Here is a 25295-nt window from a genome sequence, read left to right on the forward strand (position 1 = left end):
AGGCCTAACCGCCATATGGATTTTTACTAAACTTGGTAGATATGTAGAACAGGACGCCTCAAGGTGACTGGAGAAATTTAACTCTAATTGGCAACTGGGTGGCGCTATAACAACAGAAAAATGCTTCAAAATGGCTAAAATGCGACCGATCGCTGTGGCTCCCCCTGTGGACCAATGTTGGTGTTGTTTTCTAATTTTTGGTATGACTTTGCTCTCATGTTGTCGTGTTGTCTTTGGGCTGTGAAGAAGAAAACTTAATGCACTAAACGGGTGAAGTCACATCGTTGGCTGATCGACACACCTCATAATCAGATGATGTTTGGTCACACATGACTGAAAACTGACCACCTGTCAGCTTTTATTTTCTAATGTTTTATGTATTCAAATAATCATACTTGTTATTTTGAATAGAAACAGGAAGTAATGCACACACTGTGCTTTAATGCCACAATAGTGTTGGTCTGTATCACCTCCATCTGTGTTCACCTGTCAGCCTCCCTAATGTGGAATTACAGTGAGTGGGAGGCGGCAGCAGGGTGAGTGGGCAACACACACAGGCTGTTAGCACACACTGAAACATACAGTGGACTCAACACTTTTACATCACAGCAGCAGAAACAGGCTCATTGTTCCCAGCTCCTGCTTTACATATTCATTTTCTGACAAATCATCACTCAGACACATGTTGCTGTGTTTCCTCCATATTTACGACGCTCTGTAAACAGGACTTATTCTACATTACGTTTCTTTCTCTGTCTTCAGCGTAAACAGCTCTACCATCATTTACAAGGCACAAAGCACGTTGTTTCCATCTTCACACTCTGACAGGCGCTGCATTGTGACAGTGTGTCCACGTTAGAAATCGACTAACATAGATTTTGTCATTTATTCAAAATAAAACCGTGTATTTCAAATTCTTCTTCAACGAATTGTTTACGGCACCAAGTGTCACGTCAGGTACTAACAGTTGTCACTGACTGCTGGGTCAGATTGTGAAACATGTTTTTGATCCTCATTTAATTCAAGGTAAACTCTATTTTTGAACCTGGACCCTGTTTCTCCATGTTGTTGTTGTGTCTAATGGGAACAACAGTTTTTTAATTGGTAGTACTGGGAGAGAGTGCTGCAGCTGCTGTGACAAAACAGGCCACAATGAAAGCACTCAGGGTGGGTGCACCCCGTCAATTTGTGTCCATTAGAAGAGCTTGTTTTTGCCACCAACAGGCTCAGATTGTCTTTGTCAGTGTGGGACAACATTATGGAGAGGACCTGACGCACCTACCTTTGGCTTGTTCCACTTGGGGAGGCAGAAGTGAACAAACCCAGAGTGAAACGATCAAGTTGTCTCATGAAGTGATGAAACAGAATAATAAGAGTTGTTTCATCTCAAAGTCTCACCATATAATTAAAGAAGTAGAAGACCTCCGCTCTACTCAGAACCATCAGAGAGCAAGTTTATCACACACACAGTTCACCTCAGGTATGATGAAGCCTTATGCCCTCTATACACTGTGCGATTTTAGCAGTCTTATAAGACCATTGCATGACACACTGAGACGTGGATCTAATAAACTTTGGTACGACGTCAAGTTTGATGTGTGCAGATTGTACGATGGCCGTTTACTACTGAATCGCAGGTTACGACGTACGTCAATATGCAACGTCATCAGCGTGCACCGCATCAGCGTACGTCATCCATCTGCGCCACCATAGGTAGCTTGCTCACCTGGAAGTTGCAGTTCCTCCGCAGTTTCCTTCCATGCAGCGTCTTTTTTCTGGCGGTCATGATAGCAGCTGGAGGAAACATCAGATCAACAAGGCTTCTGCTGCCACAGCTCCACCAAACTTTCCACAGACTTCTTTTTGTTCGTTTTACCTCCATGGCAAGCGATCATTTGTTTGGGTTTAGCGCTGGTGTCGCGGTGACCATTGCGTCATTTCCTGCTGCATTTCTATTGGTTGATTAGTAGACGTAGGTCGTAGCAGCTGTCACACTGTGAGATAGTCATCCTAAATTTCTGACACCATCAGAATTTTATCTCAGGTTATCTTTGGTTGCAAGACGTTGACAACGGCCGTCCTTGAACCTGTCTCACAGTGCGACGTAAGACCACTGTTTTAGAGCCACGACCAAAGATAACGCCACGTTTCTCCCACGATGGTCATCTTTTGTCTGGGACAGCCCAAAATCGCACAGTATATACCGGCCATTAGACACAGAATAAAGCAGAATATCACACGTCTATATGCCTTTATGTCCTTCCTGAAAGCTGACGAGAGGAAACACAAGTGAGCGTCAGAGAGAGGAGAGCTGGTGATAGTTTGTTGTGTTGGAAGTTTTGACAGTGGGGGAAAAGTCTGCAAGATTTTAGAACAAGACTTGGACACAAACAGAAGTGAACAAAGTTATGGAAAAATATTTCTCTGTCGGCTTTAGTTCAGTTTAGTTTATTTAAGAAGGTTCAGTGCAAATTAATAAATACAGAATAAAAATGACAGAATCAGCCAAGAGGCTGTTTTTTGGCTGTCGTCCTGGTCAACATGTTACACAGGGCTGCCTACAACACTACACACAACACAGTGTTGTCAGACACTATACAGTAACATTACCAGACATTTGACACTGACTTTCTATTTGATTATCATTATTATTATTTTATCAAAACATATTTGTACGAGCAAAGTTAAAGGCATCAAATCAACAGTGTTGGAAATAAAACAATTAAACACTCCCACAAAGCCAACAGTCAAAAAAGATTTATTACTTGAATCAGTAGGGAAATATACGTGTAGTTGAACCACCTGCAGACTAATACAAAATATAGTTCAACTACTGCTTTAATAACGTGTAGTTCACCACAGTCAGCTGGTCTGTCTCCTTCTCTTCTGTCTCTGTGGCTTCTAAATATAAAGACCCTGTGATTCCTCACCTGTCCACCAGATGTCCTCTCAGTCTCTGACAGTCTCTCTGCACACCTGTGCCTCGCCCTCATGTTTACTGTCCACTCTCAAACCTGTGCTGCAACATCTGTGTTTCCTCCTCTCCTGTATGTGATTCTTTCTTTTACTTGCAGTAGTTTATATATCTGAGTTCAGACCCTCTGTCTGTCTGCACGTGGAGACCTGAACTTTAACAGATAACAGTGCCACCTGGATGACTCCAGTAGTGAGCAGCAGGTTTTTCTGTCCCAAACATCTCAGCACGTCAGGGCGTAGAGTTTTCTCAACTTTACCTGAGACTGAAATCTGCCCAAACACTTCATGTCAGCATAATGTTTGTGATATTTGGTGCTGTGGACACATTGTGGTGTCTGTGTCTGGGTGATGATGTTCCATTTCCAGCTCTGTCAGAAACACATCATATATACTGCAGGATGTTGTAAGCGTCCCGTCCTCAGTGTGAAATTGAATCATTTTCAGGAGGGCACAGTCGGACGTATTTGTTGGAGTGGAGTGTGTGCTCTGAAGTATTTGTCTAAATGCTGCGTTTCACACCTGAAGACAGGCTGAGATGGTTCAAGTTGTCAGGAGGGGTTGGAGCTTTGTGTTCATGGATAGATGGATATCTGTCTGTCTGTCTGTCTGTCTGTCTGTCTGCGCCCACTGTATCTCTGAACAATGTGAATGTTTAGTCAGAACTTTTAAAATGGTGCTGAGAGTGTGTGCGTGTGTGAACACTGCTCTCCTCCCATGTCTGCAGCAGTGTGTAGATGAAGGTGTAGGTTAGTGACCTCATGCTGCTCTGATTCAGTCTGTGCTGTTTGACAGGGAGAGGTACGAGCAGAGGAGCTACTGGTTGACAAGTGTGTGTGTGTGTGTGTGTGTGTGTGTGTGTGTGTGTGTGTGTGTGTGTGTGTGTGTGTGTGTGTGGCTGAGACACAAAGGAGAGGATGTGGGTGTGTCCATGGATCAGTGTTCGGCTGTGAGACAAAGGCTTGTTGAGAGTCATGTTTGATCCATCTGTGGTTTGTGTGTGTGGTTTTGTAAACCCTGCTGTGTGTCTGTGTGTTTGTCACGGTGTGTGTGAACCTGTGTTTGTTTGTTCATGTAATTATGCTTCTGTTCATTCAGCCATTCATTCATTCATTCATCTGCATTTTTCCAGTGAATGACCAGTTAGTGGTGAAAACAGCTCATAGCTGAATGTTTGGTTCTGGTGCTGTGAGTGTGATATGAAATGAGAACACTGCAGTTTAACCCAGCGTCCTGAACACTGACTGATTATCAATAACCCAGATATGAAGAAATAAATTAAAGGGACAGTTCACCTCAAAATTACAAACATACATGTTCCCCCTCTTCCCTGTAGAGCTGTTAACAGTCAGACAGTTTAGGTGTGAGCTGCAGAGTGTTGGAGATATGGGCCGTAGAGATGTCTGACCTGGTTACTCAAGATAATCCACAGCACGAGGTGGAAACATGAATAGCGTTGGCTTCAGCTGATAGTAATCAATCATAATCATATACTCTAACCCAAGCTGAATTTAGAGGGACTCATGTGTGAGTTATTAATAACTAATGTTCACCAGCCTTAAAGATAGGTACCCATTCAAAAGGCAAAGAAGTGCAAGTAAAAAACAAAACAAAAACATGCTGCAGGAGCCAACAGTTATGCAGTCAGAGCGAGCGAGACGTGTGATAAACTGGAACTGTAGAAAGAGTCATACTAATATTTCAGTACCTTTTCTGGTGAACATCTTAAATCTGATGTAAACACTGCAGATGTTGTGAAGCTGGTTTCACAGCCTCACACTGAAAGACAGATACAGTCTAAATAACATAGTTAGAATCTGCTCTGAGATCGCAGCAGTGACACAAAGAGACTTGAGTGTTTTTTGGAATCAACAAACTCCAGAGAGACATAAGGACTTCAGCTTCTTCTGGACAACATGTTCATGAAGGTGAAATTTTTCAGTTGCCGTCAGGACGTTGTCACGTTTTACCTGCTTGTAAAACAAACCAGTGTTTAAAGTCTTTTATTCCCTCTGAAATTCATCTTTTCAATTCTCTTTTTTATCGATAATCAGTCTATAAACTATTTTTTATTATTTATAGATTTCTTTATTCCTCTGACCTCCTCAACATATTTTGATTCTTAGTCGTTACTCATCTATTTATGTGTCTACGTGTTGCTGTACAGTATACAGTCTGTGTGCAAGGTGAGCTGGTCAGACAAACTGCCCCTGGTGGGATTAATAAAGTTGTCTCAGTCTGAATCTGAAGACGACAGTGCTGTGCGTGATTGAGAGGAGGCGGAGCTATGCAGCGGTGTGTGTGTTTCGAGACAGATTGAGAAAATAGAAGAGTAGTATCGACACTGAGGAAAATGAGTATTGTGACACAGTTATTTTGGAGAGAGGGCGGACATCTTTACAGTTGACACCTCCAACACCAGACAGCTGAAACCAAAATAATCTGTGCTGATCAACAGCTCTACAGGTAAAAGAAAAAAAATATGTAGTATTGAATTTGTGGTGAACTGTCCCTTTAACAACCCACAAAAATAACAACCAAATCTCTGCACCTCACTCTTTATAAACTCACTGTGGGGCGACTTAATGATGGCAGCAAGCTGCTGAACATTACACGTGCCCCCAACAGCTGTGACGATAAAAAGCAAAGGTAACAAATCGATATCAACATTAATGAAACTCATCTGTTGCTGCAGAGCTGCGGCGCCGCCTCTCGCTCTGAGCCGTGCACCAGCTCCGTTTGCTTTGGATGCAGGTCCGTCTGAAAGTGCTGCACACTAATGTTTTATTTCTTTGTCACTTTGAATGTGCTCTTTGGAAGTTCTGTGGTTTAAAAAAAAACCTGCCAAAATGTCCGTGTTCCTCCTGAAATAGTCCAGCACTTTTCAAGACTCCACAGAAGTCAGGAAGTCACCTTCTGTCATCACTAATTAAACTAACGACTATGAAAATGCCCAGTTGAGCGCTGTGTTCCCTGTTTGGACCTGTTTTCTTCTGTCTGATGAAAAACTGCCAAAGCGCCAGAATAAAGAGGATAAAATACCAGTGAAGAAACTACACAGGAGCAATTAACAGATGACAGACTGATGACATTTCTGCAGGCTGATTGCCAGACAACATAAATAACCAGCACGCATCAAGCTCCAAATATGATTCACTATTGATTTTTAGTTGCCTGTGCCTTCATCACCCAGAGGTCTTTGGCAAAGCAGGAAGTTGTGTGACTCTTTTTAAAGGGATAATTCAATCCTCCTAAATGACCGTTTGTATATCAGTTACTCACCACGTGTTACGTTGAATTTGTGAAGAAGCATCGTTGACTGTCACGGCTGCATGAGAGTGGACAGACCAGGATGTAAACTGCCACTTGATGGGTTGTGGAGGTGTACAACCACCAGGTGATAATTCTTGTTAGGTATTTAGTTGGATGATGAAGAAACTGTCACATAAAAACACTTATAAAGTAATGCCAAAATGTTCCTGCTATGAGTGAAAAATAGTGAATGACTGATGAGTGTCTGAAATTTATAATCACGTGAGCCAGTTTACAGTTATTTTGAGCTGCAGTGAAGGAATCAGAGTGTGAAATCAGTCACACTGTCATCTGTCACTCGAGGGATTAAATTAACTCTGTATGATTAAAAACAGCTAAAATCATCTCTGTGTTTGTGTCGTACACGATCTCTGTGAAGCTCAGAGTGAAAATAAAAAGCCTGGAACAATAAACAGTAACTTCTGGACGTTACCTCGCTGACCCCAAACTCAGCCCTCTGTATCAGCACTGACCCACATATTGTAATAATGTATCAGCATAATGAGGTTCAGAGAACCGTCAGATATCAACAGTCTGTTTAACAAGTGTGCTGCACAGTCACATGACACGTCACGTGTGTCTCACCTGTTAACACGACCAGTAGCGTTCCCTCCGGTGTTGATGCGGGGGTGCAGAGTGTTTCTCCTCTGCTCCTCCTGGGCACCAGTGTGTGCCAGGATTGGCCATATTGTGGAGTAGTGAGAGTGTGTGTGTGTGTGTGTGTGTGTGTGTGTGTGTGTGTATGTGTTGGGTTGGTGCTTAAAATAGCAGATTACGTAGATTGAGAGAAGAAGAAGAAGAAGAAGAGGAGCTGCGCTGTGAAACGAGAGGGAAGAATCAACAGTCTATAAGTGTAGGAGGCTTTGAAGTAAGGACACCTTGAGGGAAGGGATACTAAAGATAGATGATCTGTCTCTGGGTGAGGTGGTGGTCCAATGGAGAGGAAGAGCCTGCAGTGAAGTGAGGAAGGACTGAGGAGGAAGATTATTAGACACTGACAACAAACACAATACATGTGTTCTCTTGTCTACAACTATCTGTATCAAATGTGTGATTTTCAGCACTTTCAGAAATAACAAAAAAACGTTTTCAAGCCAATCACCACAGTAAGTGTTGGTGTTGAACGTTTCTGCAAACCATGGACACGTTACATTTCTTTTTTTATCACGTAGTGGTTATGGAAAGACTTTATGTTTCAGCAACACTGTGGTTAACATGTGGTTTGTTTTAGGCAGAAAAAACTCTGGTTATGTTTCGGAGAAGATCATGTTGTGGCTCCAAATACTCAGTGTGGTGTCTCAGTCTCTGCAGGAAGAAGAGCGATCGGTCAATAACAAACAGTTCTCAACAAAAGAAAACCAACACCAAATGCAAACAGTGGTCGGCGTTTGTGAACGCAGCTCTGTTGTTTAAAAAACACAAACAACACCTCTTTTCAATCGTAGTAAAGTAGACGTGAAGCTACACCTCCTTTTATATTGCGTTTGGCCAACACACACACACACACACATGGTTACTTTTAGCCAACACACACATGGTTACGTTTAGCTAATACACACGTGGTTGCGTTTAGCCAACACACACACATGGTTACGTTTAGCCGACACACACACATGGTTACATTTAGCCAATACACACGTGGTTGCGTTTAGCCGACACACACACATGGTTACGTTTAGCCGACACACACACATGGTTACGTTTAGCCAACACACACACGTGGTTACGTTTAGCCGACACACACACGTGCTTACGTTTAGCCGACACACACACGTGATTACGTTTAGCCAACACACACACGTGGTTACGTTTAGCCGACACACACGTGGTTACGTTTAGCCAACACACACACACGTGGTTATGTTTAGCCGACACACACACACACACACGTGGTTACGTTTAGCCGACACACACACACACACACACACACACACACATGTGGTTACGTTTAGCCCACACACACACACACACACACACATTTGGTTACGTTTAGCTGACCCATGTCAGAAGTCACTGACCAAGCGCTGGTTTTGGACAACTCCAGACTGAGACCAGGTTTGGTTCTACTATGACACTTAATTTGGAACTTTGCTTTTGGATAACTTTAGGGAATCTTTATTAGAAATTTTTTTTCCAGAAATTCACCCTTAAATACGACAGTGTAGCGTCACCAGAATCACTTCAAACACATCTTAAATCTTAAAATATCTGAGCTGTAAAAACCCTGATAAACTGTGCAGATGTGACGTAACCATGCCAACATTTTGACTGAACTGACCTTTAATATGTTTGTGTAACCCCGAGCACCTAAAATTGTTCAAAGAAAATGTTCCTCTTCGATGTGCTAACTGAAGACAGTGTTCTCTGTCAGCGCTGAGAGTTATTAGAGACTTAACAGTTGTTGCACTCAGAGTATTTTAGTCTGAATGTCTTTAAATGTTCTTCAAGACATTGTGTTATCTTTAAATATCAAGTCATATTTTAAAATAGGCTGTTATTCTGACTCTTAAGTTTCAGGCTCTGTGTTACAGACATCGTTTATATTTATTATATATTTTCAGACATTTCCAGACTAAACTCACACCAGTTGAGTCCAGTCCCTCTGCACTGGTATACAAATCTATCTTGACTGTAACAAGTGGCAGACAGCTCCTATTCAAACAACCATTACTCCCCTGACACACTTATTTACAATATTCATGAGTTATAATTAGTTGTCGCACATAGTGTTAGCAGCGTGTCAGTGAGAGGCGGCCTTATCAACACAGCGCCACATTTCAGGAACGACCACGTCCTCAGCCTCGGCTGCTCACACACTCTCTTTGCTTCATTAGTGTTTCCCGCTCTGCATCTCCTTTTTTTTGTCTTTGTTTCTCGTAAAAATAGAATTCATTTGGAGCCCAGCCGCCATCTTCCTGCAGTAAAAGTGATGAATCCTCTCTCCTGCTGCTAATTGTATTTTCTGCCATTTTATTTGCCTATAAAAAAAAAATAACCCCCCCATGTTCCGTCTTCCGTCTTGAGAAAAGATGCCGAGGGCAAGATTTTCTCGTTGTGTCTTAAGGAGCGGCGAAATTGGGAGAAATGGTGTGTCAGGCTCAGTTTGGAGGGGGGATGGATGGCGGGGGGGGGCACGTGGTTGTTGGCCTCACTAATAGATGGAAATGAACTCTAACATGTATCTGAGGCTGCAGGCAGCAGTGTAACAGGCTCTGTGGCCTCGGGCTGAACTCAAGCAGGAAAAATGGCTGAAGCTGACTGACAGAGAGACAGAGATTTAAATTTCATCTGCTGTTTCTATTGTTTCCTCCATAATCATGCTTTGTCTATGTTTATAATATCTACAGATATGATTCTGATATTTGACTTTACTCATCAGAAAAACAACAGGACTGATGCTTGAAACCTGTGTTTACCTGGCGGAGACTTTTAGAGGCTGTGCAGATTACAGTAAGATGGAGGTATTAATGTTGTAGTGCCGGAGGACCTTTACCGTCATGCCCACTGAATGTGTCGCCTTCTACCTGCGTCTCTGTCCACTGGAGGTGTTTCATCTTTAAGCCGTCAGTTATTCCGACAGATTTTCAATAATGTTCAGAGGTTTTTGTCGACGTCTTTTGTGTTTTACAAGCACTTTTGAAAACACTTTAGCAGCTCATCTATGATCGATGTTACAGATACTTGGCAGCTCTACTACGCTGTCTCAGCTTTATCTTGTGTCTGTGTTTCCTGAATGAATATTGCATAATAAATATTCTCTCTCCTGCTTCATGGACTTTGAAGAAGTGACTTAAACAAACAAGAAAAACTAATTATGGAATCACTAAAAGTGCACGTCACTCTGCACAGATGTGAGCTGCTCTGGCAGAAAACTACAGTTGCGCTCATGTATTCAGTATAGATCTGCACTTGGATTGATTGGCAGTGGATCGTCTCCATCAGCGTCAGATGGAATGAGATGAGGTTAAGAGTTGGGGGTCAGCAAAGTGTCTGAGATCTTTCCCTAACCTTAAAGGAGCTCTGTACAATATTCAGAGCGTGTCTATGACTCAGAGGTTGTCTGCACACAGCTCTCAACATGGAGCTGGCAGAGCTGGAAGCTAACAGTGCTAGCAATGGCAACTGAGTGACAGAGGTGTGAAGTACCAGGGAGACGGGGAGCTTTGACCCTGAAAACATGATTTGTGAAATTTTGGGAGGTTTGTAAACATAAACAAATTGCTATAGACCCTTTTACTGTAAGTAAACAGTGACGTTTTTGGTGGGTGGGGCTTAGCTGGAGGACGCTAGCTAATGTGCTTTCAGAAACACTCATTCTGAGTGTGGGATCGCACTCTGACACAAACTGGAGCGTTGATAAATTGGGAGCGCTGTCTGAATGTAGCGTTGGGTTATCCAGAGCAGCGCACTCTCAGAGTGGCAGAGCGCACTCTGGACACTCTGTCTGTGGAGACGGAGCAGCAGAGCGCCGAGCGGAGTGAATGTGTGATTAACTTAACCGTTGGTTCATTCATGTAGAAATATAACGCTCCGTTTCTTCCACCAACAGGGCTCTCATTTTAGTGTAGAGCGTCAGACTGAATTTACCAACGCACCATGTCAGGTCACTCACTCTCCGGGACCGCCAGTGTTACTTGAATAAGTAAACACTGACCAACGGGACCAGACTGGCCGACCCGTATGCTCTCACTCAGTGGATGGATGATGTCACAGGAAGCCAATCTTACAAAGGAGGACCACACTTGTTTGTTTTGCTATGGAAGCTAACGTTAGCTAATGTGCTAAAAAGTTAGCGTTCCAGAGAAATCCAATATTCCTCTTAATCCCTCCCCAGTTTCTGATGAGGTGGACATGATAACCCTTAATACACATAACCTTATTCATCCCTACAACAGGAAATACTTTTTCCCTAACCTGATATGAAGTGTGCGCTGCACATGTGAGCATTTTTGATGATGGCCTCCGTCCAGTCCTTTGGTCTTATCACATTTAACCATAGTTGTCTTTGTTTTTGTTGACGGGCAGTGGCGGCTGGTTTTGAGCCATGACTCCTTCTATTCTGGCTCCCAATAACACAACAAGACAAACACATTTTAACACTCCTATGGAGCCTACAGCCCTGTGGGGGAGAGGCAGCTGCACCTCAACAACATGATAACGAGTCATTACATTTGAAGCAGTGATGAAACAAAGCAAGTTTTGTTGAGAGAAAAGATGCAGGCTGGAGCTTCACCTTACTGCACCTGCTGTTTCTACATCAGTTGTTTCATACTGTCTCCTTTAGATTATATAATGTGATGCAGAGTGATTTATGTTTTCTCATCTAACTCTTGGCAAGAAAGAGAATAGTTACAATATTAACACTCCAAAAATGCTGAACCTGTTTTAAATTTGACATTTTATCCCTTTTTTAAATTTAATTTTGTTGCATATTTTCATATCTTTAAGTCAACAGCGCGTGAATCTGCACTCTGAGCTTTTCTTCTGCATTACAGTGATTAATTATACCTCATATAGGAACCTCAGTATCAACCTGGACTGTGCTACAATATTATTTCCCTCCATCTCGTACCTCGCTCTGTGTGGGACGGTGGTTTAAAGAATATTTCTTAGTAGCAAAGTGAAGAGTGCGTCCTGCCTCACACATTATGCAGCTTCTTTTCACCTTGGTGTTGGCAGCCGGGCCATTCAGGGTGCAGAGGGAAGGTATTTGAGGGAGAGGATGTTGAGGTGGAGTTGGTATTCTCACAGGCTCCGTGTGAGTGTGGCTTTGTTCCAAAGTGGTGTGAAGAAGAGGAGATGGACAGAGGGAGAGGAGGAGGAGGAGGGAGGAGGAGGGGGGCACTTTTCTGGTGAAGGTCAGCGGGTTAAGCCGATGGGGATGCTTGGAGACGGGGCCCTGCCGAAAAGATGGTAATGCCCCAAGCAGTGATTCATCGCAAAGGCATCCATCACCGTGTGTGTGTGTGTGTGTGTGTGTGTGTGTGTGTGTTTACAATGACGTCACCCCATCAGTCCCCAGGCTGTCAGGGGCTGACAGGCGAGGGCTGTGGAGGAGCAGTGTTTTCATTTCAACAGGCAGAGTGATGGACTGCCGCGGAGGGGGCGGAGCTGCTCTCTGAATGAAAGCTGCCACGCTGTTCGCTGTGTGCTCATGGGAAGTGGATTTGGGTTTGTTGTTGAGTGTCTGGCGTGGTGTTGGGCGGCTGAACGTCCAGCACGGCGAGACATTGGAGCTCCCGCGGAGCACATTAGTCCCTTTTATTATTTATTTCTCCATCTACTTCATGTTCTTCGCCTCGAGCTCGAGTTTCATTTTAATCACAGTTTACTTTATATAGCTTCTCCACCGCCGCCGTCTCCGTCTCCGTCTCTGTCTCCGTCTCCCCGCTGCAGTCTGATGCAGGTTAATTGAAGGGGGCTGCTGTGGGAGACAGGGAGATGAACTGTAACTATCAATATGGGCCAGAGCCCACTTACCACTGCTCTACCTGCAGGAGCTAAACATAGCTTTAATATCATTAATGAACATGTCTCAGTCTCCAACTTAAACCTGCACTTACATACAGTCATACAGTGCAGAGCTTTGTCTGGGTTTCATGGTCAGTGCAGTGCGGCTTGGTTTGAATATTTCTACCTTAACAATGAATGAAATGATAAAGTTTGATGTTTTCTTACCACTGGACTCTGTGGAGGGTTTGTGTCTTTCAGCACTTTTAGTTTGTGGCTTCACTGTTTTGGTTTCGGTCTATGTGTCCTGGATGATTTCAATACTCCGGACATTATCTGTGTTTAATAAACTTAAAAACAATTAATCAGCAGGCTTTATAAACTTTGAAAACTAATAAAAAAATAACCTGTTACTGGCTCATCTTACTCCTTACACTTGCTCTCAGCAGTGACGTGTGCAGCTGCTGACTGAAAGTGAAACCTTGTTGATTGTTAACCAGCTCTGTGTGAGCGCAGTGTGTGCACATGAACAGAGTTTGGCTTCCCTTTGTGTTGGCTCTGTCACCTGCTGGACTGTTGTCAGTGGATGGCAGGAAGCTGCAGATGCTGGCTGCAGGGGCGAGTAGGTAAAGCTGCAGCTGGAGCAGCAACAAGACTCGACCATCATACCTACACGTCAGTCCACCATCAACCCCCTTTGCCCCTGCGCCCAGAGGAAGAAAGCATTAAAAAAATACTGAGATAGTGTAGCAGAGCTCCAGTAATCGTCAAGTTGACGGGTTTATCTTGTTACCACTGGTGGGCGTGGTTTGTAAAAGCATGTCGAGTAAACTACAAACAGAATGTGTCAACAGCTGTAGACGTCTGCTCACTGGGGGGAACCAAAAACCATTATCTGCACACACAGTGACGACAAATTGGCATCCTTTTCCTTTAAAATAAGCGCTGACGAATAGAAGGAGTTACTATAACCCAGAGATATTTAAATATGTTGGACTGTGTTGAAATACATCAGAAACCCTGACTCTCACAGCTCCCATAAAACTGGTAATGCAGGTTATAAGATGCATTAAAATATATTTTCAGGTGAGAGAAGAACATCAAAACAGGCTGACACTCAGTCCTGACTTTAATCACTGTACTTAGTGTTGAGCTGACATGTCGCTGCTTTGCAAACCTGTCTGTGTCCAGCTGATGGACGTCAGTCTACTTACAGCTCTGCTTTGGTCTCCACTGTCTCCTGAGGAAAGTATGCGGCTCTTCAGCTGCTAAATATTCAATTCTCTTCTCTAACTTTGTGTGTCTGCCATTTCTTGCTGCGGAGGTCGTGCACACTGAGCGAGGCTGTTGATTAGTGGAGCTTTCGAACAATCAAACATGGCATCATGAATGTGGCAGATTATTTTCCTCTGCAGTGTTTTTGGCAGCACAAACAGTTCTGGCAGCGTGAACAATCAAAAAACAATCATGCACACTCGTGACAGTCTATGAATAGAAGTTTGATATAAAAGCAATAAAAGAAATCCCAGGATAATGTGCAGATGTTTGACTCGCTCATTAGGCTGTGGATAGCGCTGCTCAGTCTGCCGCTTTCACTCATTAGCAAGAATTTATGCAGAGGCTAATCATCCAAAATCATGAACTTCCACTCCTTCAAGCGTAGTCGATATACTCCATGATCTGTGAAATAAGAGATCTATTTATATGCCTTCAACAGAAAGGAGCACTCAGCGAATTTTATCTCAACATTTTGTCGCCAGAAACATTTTGGCAGTTCTTTAAGTTCTTATTAAATGTGCTTATACATTTTTTTTATCATTTAAATTCCTAAAGAGCTAAAAGAGCTATATTCTCTGCACCGAGGATCTGAAAGAGAAATGTGATTAACGCAAAACTATATTTTCCCAGCAGAGTTCCTCACTGAGTCTCGGGGCTATACAGTTTTTAGTCCCTTCTGCTGAGCTTTAATTAAAGCAAAATGAGGATCCAAAAAAAAACACATGAGGAGTAATATTACTGCAGGACAAATTCATACCTGGAAATGAAGTCATCCAACACTGCATATACGTGGGTGTTTAAGATGGAGCCTCACAGTGGAGCAGCCTCGGCTCAGAATAAAATGTTGGCATTGTGTTTCTGCAAACAACAGATATGTTTTATTTGCACTTTATTGTGTAGCAGATAGATTAAAATGTAATGTTTTAAACAATGTGTGGTTAAGTTAATGCACAAAATCCATTTGGTTATGATTTGGGGAAAAAAATGTTTTGGCTTAAAATATCTGGTTTTGTTGGCACAGACAGGAGAAACAACGATGTCTGTAAAAAACAGCAGCTTCTTGTGAGGCTGTCTCGCTGAAAACGCTGAGGGGGGGGGGGGGGGCTTAAAGTCACTGAATTAAAAAATGTAATGTAAAATGTAATTGGTTTAAAAATGTTTAAAATAAATCTTTCAAAAGACATGAGACGTATGATTTTATGATTTTGTTTCCTGTGACATTACATTGTGAATTTGTGAAATAATTAGCAATAGTTTCCAAATGACCTCTTGCAGTCAGGTCACCAGATCAGGATAACTGAACCAACAACACTCATATTTTTTTAACATCCGGATGCTCAAAGCAGAGATTCACTGTCTGCTAACGTAGTGTCACTGTACCCTGGATGACACAGGGGAGTGCAGCCCTGATTCCAAACAAGTTGGGATGTTGTGTAAAACATGAATAAAATCAGAATGCAGTGATCTCTTTGACACACAGTGGAGTAAATAAGTATTCAACACGTCAACGTTCTTTTCCGTTGCACATTTTTTGAACGTGTCAGTCTGTTTTCATGAAGTTTAGACCAGACGTTGGTATTAACTCAAACAACAACAACCCTACACTGATAAAGAAATGGTCACATTTCAGTCCATAAAATGATGTGCAGAAAAGTGGAATGAAACTGTAAGCAAGATTCCATGTTGTGGAAAAAACAGGTACAGGGCTGTGCAGATGAGGCTTGGTGTGTTTTATGCAAAATGTTTTTCTCACTCTGCATGATGGGAATCTAAGCAGAGTGAGAAACACAAACTCTGCAAGAAAACTCATCAACAAATGTGAAGTATCTCCTGGCTCTGTTCTACCCTCGTCTCCACCACACGACAAGAACGTCATGTTTTATGTTGTAATTAAACATTTGGGCAAAACTGTCGCTGACCCCGAGTGACTGATGTCAGATTGTGTTTGTTTGTTTGTTTCTTAAATTTAAAAAGAAGTCTTGAATCTAAGTAATCCTATGAAAAGCTGATAGAAACACGACAACTCTCTAAAACCTGGTCAGCTTATATATCATGTCACTTTAGAGACGTTGATTCTGTCTGAAACATACAAACGTATTGGTGGTTTGTAGAAAGGTACACTGCCAGTGTTTCCTTCTGGTGTCTGGGCTGCTTCACTGGTTCCCTCGATGTTTACTGTTTGTCTGAGTCCTCCGTTTGGCTCCTGGAACACTGACCCAGTTTACTGTTGACTCCTGGTTGGCCTCAGTTGGCGGGCTCCTCCGAGTGTTAGGTCACAACTGTGTCCCACTGGCCGATTGTCCTGGGAAGGCAATTCATAAGATGTAGATCATTATGGGCTGTGGCTTCTCTGGTGCATGACAACAATCTCTCTGTGAGAGGAGGGAAAGAAATAAAGATGGAGGATCAGATGGATCGATGTTATATAATAACAGAGTTTTTACTTTCCGACACTTAGGCAACCTTCCTACTTGGGCAGTGAGATCAGAGAAGAGGAGGAGATGGAGGAGGATGAGTAAAATGAGGCCAGTGACACCCAACAGGGGGTCCCCTGGCACCCTGCACACACACACTGCTCACGCCAAGAAGAGGGACATCTCTCAGCCCTCTCAACGAGAGCCAGTGCAGCTCTGGTGGCCAAACAGCATGTGTGTGTGCACATGCATTAGTGTGTTTGCAGTGCAGCCGTGCAGTGCTGCCGCCTGCATCCATAATTAAGCCCAAGACACAACCATCAACAGGAATATAATTGGCTGGTAGAAGTGAAAGGGGTGGGGGGGTGGAGAGGGGGGAGCGGAGGCGAGTGCTGCAAACTTTCCGAGCGAGAGATAGAGAGAGGGGAAGAAAGAAGGAGAAGATGGAGAGAAAGCCATTTACATGCTAATGCCGTCCTCAGCCCTTCAACTGCCTCGTTGGGTGCCGTGCCCGCTACCCTCAAATAAGCTCTTGGCTGGCAAGCCGGTCGCCATGTTTACACAATAAACAAACAGCAATGAGGTTAAAGTCTTTTCATGCATCTTTTTGTGCGTGCCTACAGTATTAGCAACAGTCAGTTGTTGCGTAACTGTTTTGTCGTGTCTGAAGGACTCAGCTGACTGCTTTTCGGCCTCTTTGTCATCCCTGGGCTTTTTTTTCTTGTTTTTGTTTCCTAGGCGACAGAATGGGCACCGGACGAGGAAACCAGGAGGTCCTGTCAGAGCAAAGGCAAAACAGAGGTAACCCCGATCCCGCCCCCAATTACAACACTTCATGTCTGCCGCACTGAGAGGCCATCTTGATATCTGGTGGCTGTTGTGGCGAGGTCCTTTATGGGCCTCATGGGAGGACTCTGTACAGAACAGCTATTTCAGACCCTTCAATCAAGAGTTGTTTTTCTAGCAGTGAAGAGAGAGGGCAAAGGGAAGGCAGGGAGACTGTGCAAACCAGAGACGAGGGCGAGATAGTGACTCACAAAAGGATTTCCTTTCAAATCTGTCTGATAAGCGACGCTGCGATCAGCTGTCGCATTACGTTTATTTTGTGAGTTACTGATTGCAGCAGAACTTTTATCTCCCTCAGCGCCTATAGAGCCAGGCCTGATACCTGATACACAAAACAATCAATTCTCTTTGAAACCTCCTTCACTGCTATTACCTCACTTCTTCTCCACAACACAAAGCTCTGCCATTTACAACCAAATGATACACAACACGTTTCATTACCAATAAATCTATTTCAGGCCTTTGTTAAAACAGATTTGAATCTTTTTACTGAAACACATACTTGACTTAGTGTAGAGCCTGTCGATGCCACAAATAGGCCTCCATTCAACTGCAAACCAGCATTCTTATTTTTGAACAATGGACCTGCTGCAGACACTCAGTTGCTGTGCTTTTGGTTGCATGCCAGTCTGATACCGGAGGACTGGCTCCATTGTTCTTCTCAGCAACACGTCAAAGAATATTTAGCCTGCCACCTCAGCTCTTCTCTGCTCTGCTCTAACTTTCTGAACTCTTTCTTCTTCACCCTCTTCTCTGCAGATTGAATGTCAGAACTACATCAGAGTCTTGCTGGTGAACAAGACGGAGGTCATGACCTGTGGAACCAATGCTTTCCAGCCGCTGTGTATTACCAGAGAGGTATGAGTGTGTGTTTGTGTCTTTGTAGGAAACCTGTGAGAACACAGTAGATTTAACCTTCCGCCCCCCCGTCTCTCCCTCTTTGTCTCCATCTCTGTATCTTGTTATCTGTGGCAGGTGGGCAACATGAGCAGCGTGCTGGAGCGGGTCAACGGTGTGGCACGCTGCCCGTACGACCCTCGTCACAACTCCACAGCGGTGGTGACAGAGAGTGGAGAGCTGTACGCAGCCACCGTCATCGATTTCTCTGGCCGTGACCCCGTCATATACCGCAGCCTGGGCGGCATGCCACCTCTCCGGACCGCACAGTACAACTCCAAATGGCTCAACGGTACAGTCACACAGCAACAACTACATATATTCCTTTGCTCACACTGTTTTGTGCTGCAGCTGATGATTATTTATGAAAAGTCTCCAGTTGCTCTTGATTATAGAAAAAAAGTGTTGCACACTCTGGCTCCGTATATGCTACAGACCACCTCAGTGGAAGCAGAGCGGGCAGCAGCTCTAGGGACAGACCCCAAGTCAGCAACCTGAATCCAACCAGCACAAAGCTCAGCTCGGGGATTGGACAGCCCTGACTCCCTGCTGGATCAGCAAACTTTCTGTTGCTGCCGTTACACAGGTTGGACCCTATGCTGCTGCTGGACACCTGGCGCTGGGGGGTTGCGCTGGCTGAATTCCAAAGCTGCTGCCCACTCTTCTCCTGAGGAAACGGTCCACAGCGGCGGGGAGTGAGGCGAGGAGAGGCTGAGTGAATCTACTGTGTGCAGCTGTACAATGAAATAAGATTAAATTAATCAGTGTATGGGAAACACTGGGTTACTGTATGAAGCGTGGGCATATACTTGTGGTTTTGTGGTGGGAGGAGCTTAGGACAGAGAAGGGGGAGCTGCAGGAGGAGGGGGCCTTTTCAAATTCTGCCCCCTGTTTTTCTTTTTCCAGATTTCCTTCCCTGTTTAAATTCCCACTGATTGACTCAAGTTCATTGTCGAGATTTTAAAAATACGAGGCTTTAGATTTTACTGGTTTGTGTTCGAGCTCTGTTTCGATCAGGAGAGCAAATATTATGTATTTACACGTGAGAAATGTGGTGATTAGACCCCATCATGATGTCATATATTCCAGGAGGGTGGTAAATGTGGATGTGAAGAGGAGTGGGCTTCGATGAGCTGGTCCTGGGCTCTGGATCAAGTGACTGGAGGTGAACGGGGTCTGAAATGACAGCTGACAGGAGCAGAGAGGAGAACATGTTTAACATTTGGCAGCAGCGACATGATTGGCTGAAGGAGATCGTGGCAAAGTTTGACTGGCTAACCAGGAGAGGGAACACCCAGAATTATCTGACTGGAGGAAGCAGTGGGACAGAGAGAGAACTGTGAATGGATATAAGATAAAGTCTTCATGACTGAACTCACGCTGAGCTTCATTTCCTGTTTCACAGGGTCACTGTTTAATATCAGGCATGAGAAATATAATCTGACAGGATTAGTAATTTGATCTGGTTTAAACTCTTGTTAGATTCCAAATTATCCACACAAGGTTAAATTTGTGTCGAACCATCTCTGTAAATTCCTGCAGTTCCTTTAAACATTTTCCCAGAACCCGCTCGGAGCGGCAGACAGGCCAAGTGTGCACTTTCTCTTCCAACACAATCGGCTCTTTTGTTACAGCCAAGATGGATCAATCCGACAGAGGTGTTTTCAAAGGATTACAAAGACTGTTGTGATTTGGACTTGTGTGTGGAACACAGCGTACAGGTCAGGCATAGGAATTGGTTGGATTTATAGAATGGTGGAGGACATGAAATGCTGTCAGTCCTGCTGGTGTCGGTGTCAATAATCTCCCTGCTGCTGACGCTGTGCCTTTTCTCTCCCCCGAACACGCTGCAGCAGAAATCCATTCACACACATCCTGACTCCAGCAGAAATGTAGATGGACCCTCCACTGGAGGAGGCTGTCATGTTCAGCCTTTGATATGCAGAAACGCTCAGATTACCGGATTCATGGTGGTATATAGAAAATGGAAGTGGGAGTTATTTTAGGCATCCATTGTTCTGGAAGGAAAGGTCAGATTCATTTTCTGCATCACAGACAGTGTGAGGTGGCACTTTAAAGACTCGGGTGGACACGAAACTCTTCTGCTTGAATCATCAGTACAAAAGATGAGCAGCTGTGTTGGAAAGTATCTGGTTCCTTTATGAAAGAAGTCGCAGGTATCAGCCTGTGGACACAGGATCGTAGGGAGAGAAGTCAAGTACGGTTCTTCAGTCACATTTAGATTGATAACATCCAATCACAGAGCTGAATACTCTGCTGTGTGTGACACTAACAGTCGTGCTCTTTAAATACTGGATAGTAAATTTAGTTGGCTCTGATCACACAGAGTGCCTTTTAGCAGCCTGGGGCAGCTTTTTATAAATGTTTTAAATGAGTGAAGCACTTTGTTCGCTGCTTTAACATCATGAGGCACCTTGCATTTTACCACGCTGTGCCTCTGAACGACTCCAGTTACAACAACTTATTTTCCCATTGTCTGATCAGATAAATTGAGAGGCGGAGATTAGGGGCGGGGGACACCACAGAATTTGGTTTCAGTCTGATACCAAGTCATCGCTGATATTGATACCAATGTGATATTTGTAATTATTTAAATGTGGCATATTTGCATGTCCCGTTGTTTGCACAGTTTTACTCTTGAAATACAAAAAGGTACGATCTAGAGGAGACAAACTGATCTCTTTTTTGTTAGCTCATTTTCCATGCACCCCAGGCAAGCTGCAAGACACACCTGAACATATTGTTTAGGCTCAATGATTGAGAGCAGATCAAACTGTCAAACTGTCTCTGACTCATCATAAAATAAGCCTTGAACCGACCATCATCCAGGCGGAGCTCCTGGCAGAGCTGTAACCGTGTCCAACACTTTACGAAGACAGTAAAGCCCGTTTGTAGGAGCAGATCAGCTGGACTCTGAGTGTTGCCAAGTGTTGTGCTTTTACCGCTGTACTCAATGGGAGCTTGTTCTGTCAACTCTGCTAACACAGCGTTACCTTAGCTACCTAGCTAACGTTAAGGTCAAGATATTATTGTCATAGAAGGAGGAACCCACACACAGCACCCTGACACTTCCTTTCTGCAGAAGAAAAACGCTTTGTGGACACAGGCTGTTTATAAACTGCCCATCACACCTGCCCAGAGTCCAGAGTGACCTCTTCAAACTGCTCGTTCAGTCCGACCTGCAGTCCTGAAGATACTGAGTTAATGAAATGAAACGTAGAACAGCTGACTGTCACAGAACCAACAAAACGTTTGACATTTTCTGCTTCATAGAAGACTTAATCGATTAATCCATCATCAGAGGTCCTGATGATTAATTTTCTGTCCTGTGACGAAAGCTTTAATGATCAGCACCTGATGTAGTGAACACACATTCAGGTATGTCAAAGCAGCTGTGTCAGGATGAGAGGCAGGTTGGACAAGATTTGAGAGTCGGGCAGAATAAAGGTTAGACAGGATGGAGAGGTGGGAACGGGAAGATTGAATGCAATCGAAGGTGGGAGAGTGTGAATGTGTGTGTGTGTGTGTGTGTGTGTGCGGGGGGGGGGGTTTGGAGAAGAGTTGCAAGGCATGGAGGAAGATGAGGATGAGAGGGAAGCAGAGGAGATAGACTGAGGAGTCAGTGAGCGATGTAATTATTCCTCACGGCAGGGAGAGGGTGAAATTACAACACAGCACGCTTCACACCGTGCAGGTCTCTGCCCGCGTGTGTGTGTGTGTGTGTGTGTGTGTGCGCACAAGTGTGTGTGTGCTTGTGTATATATGTATTTAGACTGTACGCTTCCACATGTGTCCAGGTTACGTGTGTTTGAAAGCGACATACAAAGTGATAGAGTATGTGGGAGGAAAAGAGATGAGCAGCAAAGCGCTTAGTGTCCTCATCAGCATAATCACAGCTGGCTGCACACACACACACACACACACACACACACACGCACGCGCGCACACACACACACACACGTTGCTCTCCAGCTACATACGTTCATGCCGCCACAGCGTGCTCTTCTCCGCGGCCTCTGTGAGGGTTATGGAGTTGAGTTCCCGGTGGATTTGGGGTGTGAATGAAAATCTCATTTCCAGCTCTAAGCCTCTCCAGTTGAGGAGAATCGAAGGCAGGGAGGGGGTCCTGGATCTAATCAATCTGTTCCCTTATTGGATTGGTAGCCTGCCAGGCGCCGACCAACTGTTTCCCATCATGCATCTGAATGACACAGCGAGGTATAGAGTTGTCTCTGAAGTAATCCAAACAATGTCTCTGCACTTCTCTCAATCCCCCGAAGACTTTATAGGTAACAACATATTTATTTATATTTCTGCTGTTTGCCCCGACTCTCCGGTCGTCTCTTATAAAGTGTGTGTTGGCATAAAGAACGTCAAATAAAACTGAGGGAGGAAAATTCTCAGTCCTGAGTATAACCACGGCAACACGTACAGACACAGGTCTGTTCAACCTCAGGGTTTGATGCCTCTGTGCCCCCGACAGCTGTGGAGGGAGGCATCATGTTTTTGGGTTGTCTGTCCATGGGTACATCCGTCCGTCCATCCGTCCGTCCCAGTCTTGTATACACAGTATCTCAAGATACCGTCTTGAAATTTGGCACAAACGTCTACTTGGACTCAGCGATAAACTGATCATATTTTTGTGGTCAAAGGTCACTATGACCCTGTGTCCATCCCATTATTGAGAACGCAGTATCTGAAGGACAACGTCTTCAAATTTGGCACAAACGTCCGCTTGGACTCTACAATGAACTGATTAGATTTTGGTGGCCAAAGGTCACTATGACCTTATGTCCATCTCATTCTTGTAAAATCAAAAATTCATTCACTAATTTTGACACAATTTCACACAAATGTCAAGTAAAATTGTGAAGATGTGTGTGAAGCTTCAGAATTTAGAATTCGTAGCTTCTTTGCAGCAGCTTCCAGATTTGAAGCGTCGTCTACAGTCACGGCTTCACATGAGTCTGGACAGACGTGGATGAAACTGCAACTCAACTGGTTTGCAGAGGGGAACAACCATGAGGCTGTAAATGCTGCAAAGCGCTATTTTAAGCTCACAGAAATGATTACATTTACTAGAGATATGATTAATTAAATGTCCCATAGTATCAGTACCCTACACTTACTGTGATGTAATGGACCGGCATGTTTTGGTGAAATCCACGTGAGGTTTGAGACGGCAGAGCGGCGCTAACCTTAGTATGTTTTCACTAAGCTATGTTTTGACGATGTGTTCTAACGTCATCACTTCAAGAACTACAGGTCCTTGGAGGCTCACAACTTTTTCTTACCTGTGGCTTAACAGTCTACCCTGAATTCACCGTCACCAAACTCCACCAGACTGCATTTAACTAAACAGTTTTTTAAGCATGTATAGAGGCGCATATTTGCATATCTGTCTGGGTGAATTAAGGGTTTATATCACCAAACCAGAGGTGGTGACTGTTAAACTGTAGAAAGAGGAACCAAGATGCTTTCTGTGAGATTTGTGATGCAATGACACTTTATTTAAAAGGAGTCTGGTGGGTTTGGCGATACGGTGATATCAGGGTTGTTTGTGGTCGAACCAAAAGGATGCTAGTCTTTGACAGAAAGGTCGACCTCTGTAGGGATCACCAGCCAGTCAATTGGTGCATCTCTGATAACGACACCAAGTGGTTAAAACAATCTCAAGTTGACTTTTGGTTTCATGGGACAGGAACACCAGTATCCTGTGTGTGTTTGACCCATCTGTCACCGCTGCCGTTTGTACTTAGATGCTCTTGCTCTGTATACTACTTATTGTTACAGACAGGATTATAATGGACTTAATTAAAAGTGCATGTGTTCTATAGAGATGCTGTGAGGTGCCTTGTGCATCCAGAAGCAAAGGGCCTCTCACCAGGCTGCCGTAGTCGAGGCCCTGGGAATGAGACCAGGTTGATAACGATCATTAATGCACCGTTTTAAATTCAAACTGAATCTGTTTATATGAATATTAAATCACCTCAGTCTGTAAACCGTATCTGTGTTTGATCTGAAGCGTCATGTGATGTTAGTGACGGCAGCCTCACTCCTCCAGCACCTCACCGGCCTGCCAGATTGAACAATCTGTTTACTGCTCAGCGGGATGCTGGAAAAACTCGTCACATTTGCACCCACGCAGCTTCAGTAATATCATGCAGAATCTGTCAGCTCCACCTGCCCTTCGCCTGACACGTGTACAGTATGCATAAATACAGGTATGTAAACACAGAAAGACTCCACACACAACAGCTGAGGCGTGCTGCACACACACACACACACACACACACACACACACACACACACACAGAGTTTACCCAGCGTTACATATCTGGAACATGCACAACACAATTAGCTCCTTCACACGGCCGTTAGCTGCAGGGCGAGGAGCACGGACACGTTATGATGGTTGTCTCATTTACAGTAATTGTCAGGGACCCAGCAGACGTGACTCCTGCTCATCTGAATGCTTGTTAGCACCAATTAACTCTCTGATTGGGGATGTGCGGTCCAGTTTGGTTTGTTTTTGTCACATATGTGAACTTTAAATGAAACCTTTGGGTGTCGTGCATAATGATAATAATAATGATAATTAATCTGCTGCATTTGTTCTATTTTCGTTGCCGTTTTTACTCGTTAAGCCTCTGATTATAAATGCACTGAGGACGACCTCCACTTCATTAAATGTACACTGGAAAAGTTGATTAGATCACCTGCTAAATTAGCTGCTGCTGCCTTCCCACTTTGAACACAGTCGCTCCACATGTTCTCACAGAGTAACTACACTCATCAGACTGTCAGGACGTCTGCACTCACCGTCCCTTTAATATGTAACGTGATTACAGTTTCTCGCCCCAAAATGTCATTTTGTTGCTTTCACCATGCAGCATGGATGGATTAACAAACAGGCCTGCTGGACATAGGTCCAAGGACCCAAACTGTCAGGGGGGCATCGTGGTCATCACTTGTGAAGTGTCAAATCAACATGGACTAACCAGAGAGAGACTAATAATGACCACAAAGAAACACAAATCAACTGCAAAGAGACAAAAATCAAATGCAAAAACGGGCAAAACCAACACATTAGACACAAAATGA

At 44.0% G+C, this 25295-nt stretch overlaps 1 protein-coding gene across 3 annotated transcripts in view; it reads left to right on the forward strand.

Annotated features, from left to right (window-relative positions):
* The window catches only part of sema5ba (sema domain, seven thrombospondin repeats (type 1 and type 1-like), transmembrane domain (TM) and short cytoplasmic domain, (semaphorin) 5Ba), a 270795-nt gene that overhangs the window by 160842 nt on the left and 84658 nt on the right, over nucleotides 1-25295 (forward strand). For all 3 annotated transcript variants that reach the window (XM_050049434.1, XM_050049435.1, XM_050049433.1), the window contains exons 6-8: nucleotides 17166-17228; nucleotides 18033-18131; nucleotides 18249-18462. In XM_050049434.1, the coding sequence (XP_049905391.1) occupies nucleotides 17166-17228; nucleotides 18033-18131; nucleotides 18249-18462 (376 nt within the window). The remainder of the gene's footprint in view (nucleotides 1-17165; nucleotides 17229-18032; nucleotides 18132-18248; nucleotides 18463-25295) is intronic.

The sequence above is a fragment of the Epinephelus moara genome, chromosome 7 (genome assembly GCF_006386435.1).
Source record: "Epinephelus moara isolate mb chromosome 7, YSFRI_EMoa_1.0, whole genome shotgun sequence".
NCBI lineage: Eukaryota > Metazoa > Chordata > Actinopteri > Perciformes > Serranidae > Epinephelus > Epinephelus moara.